The 10,077-nt window shown below is 40.8% G+C and overlaps 1 protein-coding gene across 1 annotated transcript; it reads right to left on the bottom strand.

The window, feature by feature from the left end:
- Window positions 1–219: 219 nt before the first annotated feature.
- LOC145446659 (uncharacterized) lies at window positions 220–10,077 on the bottom strand. Its single transcript, XM_080325011.1, has one exon. The coding sequence runs from the start codon at window positions 10,075–10,077 to the stop codon at window positions 220–222; it is 9,858 nt and encodes a 3,285-aa protein (XP_080181137.1).

Raw genomic sequence — 10,077 nt, forward strand, 5'->3', positions numbered from 1 at the left:
GGCAGCCCCCAGAAGTTTGGTTTATCACCCTATGGGCCTCAAGATCAACGTTTCGGAAGGGGTGAAGAAGCGCTGTTTCGTCCATGTTCATATGTGTGATAGCACCTTGAATGTACAAATTGACATTAGCACTGATTTGATGGACAAATAGTTTCTACAGGGTCTAGCTCACCTCAAATTAATTGAACATAATGGAAATGATGAATATTGCTATTTCCGTCAGTTCTTACCTTGTTGATTACAGCCAGCGATTTCCTCACAACCATTCCAAGTTTCATAGTCAACATCATTACAAGGATGGATACAATTCGTATAATTAAGCATATCAACCAAATCTGAGGAACGACATTCATCAATATCGTTGCATTCTCGACCATTTCCAGTGTATCCGACATGGCATGTGCACCAATAACTTCCCTCCGTATTTTTACAAAGTGAAGTATTGCTGCAGTCGTTTAAAGTCGATGAATCACATTCATCGAAATCTTGACAATGTGTGCCGTTTCCAGTATACCCAACATTGCACGTGCAAAGATAGCCTCCGTCGATGTCCGTGCAATTTGCATTGCTGTCACAGTCATTGAAAGTTAAATTAAGACATTCATTCAGTTCGCAATACGTGCCGTTTCCAGTATATCCCGTTTTGCAAGTGCAGAGATAGCCTGCATCGATGTCCGTGCAATTTGCATTGCTGTCACAATTATTGTCAGTTGGATTAAGACATTCATTCATATCGCAATACGAGCCGTTTCCAGTATATCCTGTTTTGCAAGCGCAAAGATAGCCTCCATCGATGTCCGTGCAGTTTGCATTGCTGTCACAGTCATTGTCAGTTGGATTAAGACATTCATTCAGATCACAATATGAGCCGTTTCCAGTATATCCTGTTTTGCAAGTGCAATGATAACTTCTATCGATGTCCGTGCAGTTTGCATTGCTGTCACAGTCATTGTCAGTTGGATTAAGACATTCATTCAGATCGCAATACGTGCCATTTCCAGTATATCCTGTCTTGCAAGTACAATAATAACTTCCATCAATGTCCGTGCAATTTGCATTGCTGTCACAAATATTGTCAGTTGGATTAAGACATTCATTCAGATCGCAATATGAGCCGTTTCCAGTATATCCTGTCTTGCAAGTGCAATAATAACTTCCATCGATGTCCGTGCAGTTTGCATTGCTGTCACAGTCATTGTCAGCTGGATTAAGACATTCATTCAGATCGCAATACGTGCCATTTCCAGTATATCCTGTCTTGCAAGTGCAATGATAACTTCCATCAATGTCCGTGCAATTTGCATTGCTGTCACAAATATTGTCAGTTGGATTAAGACATTCATTCAGATTGCAATATGAGCCGTTTCCAGTATATCCTGTCTTGCAAGTGCAATAATAACTTCCATCAACGTCCGTGCAATTTGCATTGCTGTCACAAATATTGTCAGTTATATTAAGACATTCATTCAGATCGCAATACGAGCCGTTTCCACTATATCCTGTTTTGCAAGTGCAATAATAACTTCCATCAATGTCCGTGCAATTTGCATTGCTGTCACAAATATTGTCAGTTGGATTAAGACATTCATTCAGATCGCAATACGTGCCGTTTCCAGTATATCCTGTTTTGCAAGCGCAGAAATAACCTCCATCGATGTCCGTGCAATTTGCATTGCTGTCACAGTCATTGTCAGTTGGATTAAGACATTCATTCAGATCGCAATACGTGCCGTTTCCAGTATATCCTGTTTTGCAAGTGCAATAATAACTTCCATCGATGTCCGTGCAGTTTGCATTTCTGTCACAGTCATTGTCAGTTGGATTAAAACATTCATTCAGATCGCAATACGTGCCATTTCCAGTATATCCTGTCTTGCAAGTGCAATAATAACTTTCATCTATGTCCGTGCAATTTGCATTGCTGTCACAATTATTGTCAGTTGGATTAAGACATTCATTCAGATCACAATACAAGCCGTTTCCAGTATATCCTGTTTTGCAAGTGCAATAATAACTTCCATCAATGTCCGTGCAAATTGCATTGCTGTCACAGTCATTGTCAGTTGGATTAAAACATTCATTCAGATCGCAATACGTGCCGTTTCCGGTATATCCTGTATTGCAAGCGCAAAGATAGCTTCCATCGATGTCTGTACAGTTTGCATTGCTGTCACAGTCATTGTCAGTTGGATTAAGACATTCATTCAGATCGCAATATGAGCCGTTTCCAGTATATCCTGTTTTGCATGCGCAGAAATAACCTCCATCGATGTCCGTGCAATTTGCATTGCTGTCACAGTCATTGTCAGTTGGAATAAAACATTCATTCAGATCGCAATACGTGCCGTTTCCAGTATATCCTGTCTTGCAAGTGCAATAATACCTTCCATCTATGTCCGTGCAAATTGCATTGCTGTCACAGTCATTGTCAGTTGGAATAAAACATTCATTCAGATCGCAATACGTGCCATTTCCAGTATATCCTGTCTTGCAAGTGCAATAATACCTTCCATCTATGTCCGTGCAATTTGCATTGCTGTCACAGTCATTGTCAGTTGGATTAAGACATTCATTCAGATCGCAATACGTGCCGTTTCCAGTATATCCTGTTTTGCATGCGCAGAAATAACCTCCATCGATGTCCGTGCAATTTGCATTGCTGTCACAGTCATTGTCAGTTGGATTAAAACATTCATTCAGATCGCAATACGTGCCATTTCCAGTATATCCTGTCTTGCAAGTGCAATAATACCTTCCATCTATGTCCGTGCAATTTGCATTGCTGTCACAGTCATTGTCAGTTGGATTAAGACATTCATTCAGATCGCAATACGTGCCGTTTCCAGTATATCCTGTTTTGCATGCGCAGAAATAACCTCCATCGATGTCCGTGCAAATTGCATTGCTGTCACAGTCATTGTCAGTTGGAATAAAACATTCATTCAGATCGCAATACGTGCCGTTTCCAGTATATCCTGTTTTGCATGCGCAGAAATAACCTCCATCGATGTCCGTGCAAATTGCATTGCTGTCACAGTCATTGTCAGTTGGATTAAAACATTCATTCAGATCGCAATACGTGCCATTTCCAGTATATCCTGTTTTGCATGCGCAGAAATAACTTCCATCGATGTCCGTGCAATTTGCATTGCTGTCACAGTCATTGTCAGTTGGATTAAAACATTCATTCAGATCGCAATACGTGCCATTTCCAGTATATCCTGTCTTGCAAGTGCAATAATACCTTCCATCTATGTCCGTGCAAATTGCATTGCTGTCGCAGTCATTGTCAGTTGGATTGAAACATTCATTCAGATCACAATACGTGCCATTTCCAGTATATCCTGTTTTGCATGCGCAGAAATAACCTCCATCGATGTCCGTGCAATTTGCATTGCTGTCACAGTCATTGTCAGTTGGATTAAAACATTCATTCAGATCGCAATACGTGCCATTTCCAGTATATCCTGTCTTGCAAGTGCAATAATACCTTCCATCTATGTCCGTGCAAATTGCATTGCTGTCACAGTCATTGTCAGTTGGATTAAAACATTCATTCAGATCGCAATACGTGCCATTTCCAGTATATCCTGTCTTGCAAGTGCAAAAATACCTTCCATCTATGTCCGTGCAATTTGCATTGCTGTCACAGTCATTGTCAGTTGGATTAAGACATTCATTCAGATCGCAATACGTGCCGTTTCCAGTATATCCTGTTTTGCATGCGCAGAAATAACCTCCATCGATGTCCGTGCAATTTGCATTGCTGTCACAGTCATTGTCAGTTGGAATAAAACATTCATTCAGATCGCAATACGTGCCATTTCCAGTATATCCTGTCTTGCAAGTGCAATAATACCTTCCATCTATGTCCGTGCAATTTGCATTGCTGTCACAGTCATTGTCAGTTGGATTAAGACATTCATTCAGATCGCAATACGTGCCGTTTCCAGTATATCCTGTTTTGCATGCGCAGAAATAACCTCCATCGATGTCCGTGCAATTTGCATTGCTGTCACAGTCATTGTTAGTTGGATTAAAACATTCATTCAGATCGCAATACGTGCCATTTCCAGTATATCCTGTTTTGCATGCGCAGAAATAACTTCCATCGATGTCCGTGCAATTTGCATTGCTGTCACAGTCATTGTTAGTTGGATTAAAACATTCATTCAGATCGCAATACGTGCCATTTCCAGTATATCCTGTTTTGCATGCGCAGAAATAACTTCCATCGATGTCCGTGCAATTTGCATTGCTGTCACAGTCATTGTCAGTTGGATTAAAACATTCATTCAGATCGCAATACGTGCCGTTTCCAGTATATCCTGTTTTGCATGCGCAGAAATAACTTCCATCGATGTCCGTGCAATTTGCATTGCTGTCACAGTCATTGTCAGTTGGATTAAAACATTCATTCAGATCGCAATACGTGCCGTTTCCAGAAAATCCTGTTTTGCATGCGCAGAAATAACCTCCATCGATGTCCGTGCAATTTGCATTGCTGTCACAGTCATTGTCAGTTGGATTAAAACATTCATTCAGATCGCAATACGTGCCATTTCCAGTATATCCTGTCTTGCAAGTGCAATAATACCTTCCATCTATGTCCGTGCAATTTGCATTGCTGTCACAGTCATTGTCAGTTGGATTAAAACATTCATTCAGATCGCAATACGTGCCGTTTCCAGTATATCCTGTTTTGCATGCGCAGAAATAACCTCCATCGATGTCCGTGCAATTTGCATTGCTGTCACAGTCATTGTCAGTTGGATTAAAACATTCATTCAGATCGCAATACGTGCCATTTCCAGTATATCCTGTTTTGCATGCGCAGAAATAACTTCCATCGATGTCCGTGCAATTTGCATTGCTGTCACAGTCATTGTTAGTTGGATTAAAACATTCATTCAGATCGCAATACGTGCCATTTCCAGTATATCCTGTTTTGCATGCGCAGAAATAACTTCCATCGATGTTCGTGCAATTTGCATTGCTGTCACAGTCATTGTCAGTTGGATTAAAACATTCATTCAGATCGCAATACGTGCCATTTCCAGTATATCCTGTTTTGCATGCGCAGAAATAACCTCCATCTATGTCCGTGCAAATTGCATTGCTGTCACAGTCATTGTCAGTTGGATTAAAACATTCATTCAGATCGCAATACGTGCCGTTTCCAGTATATCCTGTTTTGCATGCGCAGAAATAACCTCCATCGATGTCCGTGCAATTTGCATTGCTGTCACAGTCATTGTCAGTTGGATTAAAACATTCATTCAGATCGCAATACGTGCCATTTCCAGTATATCCTGTCTTGCAAGTGCAATAATACCTTCCATCTATGTCCGTGCAAATTGCATTGCTGTCACAGTCATTGTCAGTTGGATTAAAACATTCATTCAGATCGCAATACGTGCCATTTCCAGTATATCCTGTCTTGCAAGTGCAATAATACCTTCCATCTATGTCCGTGCAATTTGCATTGCTGTCACAGTCATTGTCAGTTGGATTAAGACATTCATTCAGATCGCAATACGTGCCGTTTCCAGTATATCCTGTTTTGCATGCGCAGAAATAACCTCCATCGATGTCCGTGCAATTTGCATTGCTGTCACAGTCATTGTCAGTTGGATTAAAACATTCATTCAGATCGCAATACGTGCCGTTTCCAGTATATCCTGTTTTGCATGCGCAGAAATAACTTCCATCGATGTCCGTGCAATTTGCATTGCTGTCACAGTCATTGTCAGTTGGATTAAAACATTCATTCAGATCGCAATACGTGCCGTTTCCAGAATATCCTGTTTTGCATGCGCAGAAATAACCTCCATCGATGTCCGTGCAATTTGCATTGCTGTCACAGTCATTGTCAGTTGGATTAAAACATTCATTCAGATCGCAATACGTGCCATTTCCAGTATATCCTGTCTTGCAAGTGCAATAATACCTTCCATCTATGTCCGTGCAATTGGCATTGCTGTCACAGTCATTGTCAGTTGGATTAAAACATTCATTCAGATCGCAATACGTGCCGTTTCCAGTATATCCTGTTTTGCATGCGCAGAAATAACCTCCATCGATGTCCGTGCAATTTGCATTGCTGTCACAGTCATTGTCAGTTGGATTAAAACATTCATTCAGATCGCAATACGTGCCATTTCCAGTATATCCTGTTTTGCATGCGCAGAAATAACTTCCATCGATGTCCGTGCAATTTGCATTGCTGTCACAGTCATTGTTAGTTGGATTAAAACATTCATTCAGATCGCAATACGTGCCATTTCCAGTATATCCTGTTTTGCATGCGCAGAAATAACCTCCATCTATGTCCGTGCAAATTGCATTGCTGTCACAGTCATTGTCAGTTGGATTAAAACATTTATTCAGATCGCAATACGTGCCGTTTCCAGTATATCCTGTTTTGCATGCGCAGAAATAACCTCCATCGATGTCCGTGCAATTTGCATTGCTGTCACAGTCATTGTCAGTTGGATTAAAACATTCATTCAGATCGCAATACGTGCCATTTCCAGTATATCCTGTTTTGCATGCACAGAAATAACCTCCATCGATGTCTGTGCAAATTGCATTGCTGTCACAGTCATTGTCAGTTGGATTAAAACATTCATTCAGATCGCAGTACGTGCCGTTTCCAGTATATCCTGTTTTGCATGCGCAGAAATAACCTCCATCTATGTCCGTGCAAATTGCATTGCTGTCACAATCATTGTCAATCGGATTAAGACATTCATTCAGATCGCAATACGTGCCATTTCCAGTATATCCTGTTTTGCATGCGCAGAAATAACTTCCATCGATGTCCGTGCAATTTGCATTGCTGTCACAGTCATTGTCAGTTGGATTAAAACATTCATTCAGATCGCAATACGTGCCGTTTCCAGTATATCCTGTTTTGCATGCGCAGAAATAACTTCCATCGATGTCCGTGCAATTTGCATTGCTGTCACAGTCATTGTCAGTTGGATTAAAACATTCATTCAGATCGCAATACGTGCCATTTCCAGTATATCCTGTTTTGCATGCGCAGAAATAACCTCCATCTATGTCCGTGCAAATTGCATTGCTGTCACAGTCATTGTCAGTTGGATTAAAACATTCATTCAGATCGCAATACGTGCCATTTCCAGTATATCCTGTCTTGCATGTGCAATAATACCTTCCATCTATGTCCGTGCAATTTGCATTCATGTCACAATTATTGTCAGTTGGATTAAGACATTCATTCAGATCACAATATGAGCCGTTTCCAGTATATCCTGTTTTGCAAGTGCAATAATAACTTCCATCAATGTCCGTGCAATTTGCATTGCTGTCACAATCATTGTCAATCGGATTAAGACATTCATTCAGATCGCAATACGTGCCGTTTCCGGTATATCCTGTATTGCAAGCGCAAAGATAGCTTCCATCGATGTCTGTACAGTTTGCATTGCTGTCACAGTCATTGTCAATCGGATTAAGACATTCATTCAGATCGCAATACGTGCCGTTTCCGGTATATCCTGTATTGCAAGCGCAAAGATAGCTTCCATCGATGTCTGTACAGTTTGCATTGCTGTCACAGTCATTGTCAGTTGGATTAAGACATTCATTCAGATCGCAATATGAGCCGTTTCCGATATATCCTGTTTTGCAAGTGCAATAATAACTTCCATCAATGTCTGTGCAATTGGCCTTGCTGTCACAATCATTGTCAATCGGATTAAGACATTCATTCAGATCGCAATACGTGCCGTTTCCGGTATATCCTGTATTGCAAGCGCAAAGATAGCTTCCATCGATGTCTGTACAGTTTGCATTGCTGTCACAATCATTGTCAGTTGGATTAAGACATTCATTCAGATCGCAATATGAGCCGTTTCCAGTATATCCTGTTTTGCAAGTGCAATAATAACTTCCCTCAATGTCCGTGCAATTTGCATTGCTGTCACAATCATTTTCAATCGGATTAAGACATTCATTCAGATTGCAATATGAGCCGTTTCCAGTATATCCTGTTTTGCAAGTGCAATAATAACTTCCATTAATGTCTGTGCAATTGGCATTGCTGTCACAATCATTGTCAATCGGATTAAGACATTCATTCAGATCGCAATACGTGCCGTTTCCGGTATATCCTGTATTGCAAGCGCAAAGATAGCTTCCATCGATGTCTGTACAGTTTGCATTGCTGTCACAGTCATTGTCAATCGGATTAAGACATTCATTCAGATCGCAAGACGTGCCGTTTCCGGTATATCCTGTATTGCAAGCGCAAAGATAGCTTCCATCGATGTCTGTACAGTTTGCATTGCTGTCACAGTCATTGTCAGTTGGATTAAGACATTCATTCAGATCGCAATATGAGCCGTTTCCGGTATATCCTGTTTTGCAAGTGCAATAATAACTTCCATCAATGTCCGTGCAATTGGCATTGCTGTCACAATCATTGTCAGTTGGATTAAGACATTCATTGAGATCGCAATACGTGCCGTTTCCGGTAAATCCTGTATTGCAAGCGCAAAGATAGCTTCCATCAATGTCTGTACAGTTTGCATTGCTGTCACAGTCATTGTCAGTTGGATTAAGACATTCATTCAGATCGCAATATGAGCCGTTTCCGGTATATCCTGTTTTGCAAGTGCAATAATAACTTCCATCAATGTCCGTGCAATTGGCATTACTGTCACAATCATTGTCAATCGGATTAAGACATTCATTCAGATCGCAATACGTGCCGTTTCCGGTATATCCTGTATTGCAACGGCAAAGATAGCTTCCATCGATGTCTGTACAGTTTGCATTGCTGTCACAGTCATTGTCAGTTGGATTAAGACACTCATTCAGATCGCAATACGTGCCGTTTCCGGTAAATCCTGTATTGCAAGCGCAAAGATAGCTTCCATCAATATCTGTACAGTTTGCATTGCTGTCACAGTCATTGTCAGTTGGATTAAGACATTCATTCAGATCGCAATATGAGCCGTTTCCGGTATATCCTGTTTTGCAAGTGCAATAATAACTTCCATCAATGTCTGTGCAATTGGCATTGCTGTCACAATTATTGTCAATCGGATTAAGACATTCATTCAGATCGCAATACGTGCCGTTTCCGGTATATCCTGTATTGCAAGCGCAAAGATAGCTTCCATCGATGTCTGTACAGTTTGCATTGCTGTCACAGTCATTGTCAATCGGATTAAGACATTCATTCAGATCGCAATACGTGCCGTTTCCGGTATATCCTGTTTTGCAAGTGCAATAATAGCCGCCATCGATGTCCGTGCAATTTGCATTGATGTCACAATTATTGTCAATCGGATTAAGACATTCATTCAGATCGCAATGCGTGCCGTTTCCGGTATATCCTGTATTGCAAGCGCAAAGATAGCTTCCATCGATGTCTGTACAGTTCGCATTGCTGTCACAGTCATTGTCAGTTGGATTAAGACATTCATTCAGATCGCAATACGAGCCGTTTCCAGTATATCCTGTTTTGCAAGTGCAATAATAACTTCCATCAATGTCTGTGCAATTGGCATTGCTGTTACAATCATTGTCAATCGGATTAAGACATTCATTCAGATCGCAATACGAGCCGTTTCCAGTATATCCTGTTTTGCAAGTGCAATAATAACTTCCATCAATGTCTGTGCAATTGGCATTGCTGTCACAATCATTGTCAATCGGATTAAGACATTCATTCAGATCGCAATACGAGCCGTTTCCAGTATATCCTGTTTTGCAAGTGCAATAATAACTTCCATCAATGTCTGTGCAATTGGCATTGCTGTCACAATCATTGTCAATCGGATTAAGACATTCATTCAGATCGCAATACGTGCCGTTTCCGTCGTATCCTATTTCGCATGTGCATATATAACGTCCATAAGTATTATTGCAATATGCGTTTTCATCACAGTCATTCTGATACGAAGGATCACATTCATCTATATCGCAATGCGTGCCGTTACCAATAAATTCATCATGGCATTTACAAGTATAACTGAAGTCGTCGTTGTTGCTCGCTGTAGTCACTCTTTCACACGAGGCATTGGCGTGGCAAACATTCAT

This window comes from Botryllus schlosseri, chromosome 9 (genome assembly GCF_051294905.1).
Source record: "Botryllus schlosseri isolate E-star chromosome 9, Bs_hap1, whole genome shotgun sequence".
Taxonomy (NCBI): Eukaryota; Metazoa; Chordata; class Ascidiacea; order Stolidobranchia; family Styelidae; genus Botryllus; species Botryllus schlosseri.

What these genes read in the sequence shown, in the direction of transcription:
- LOC145446659 (XM_080325011.1), bottom strand. Translation starts at nt 10,077, where the DNA reads ATGAATGTTTGCCACGCCAATGCCTCGTGTGAAAGAGTGACTACAGCG.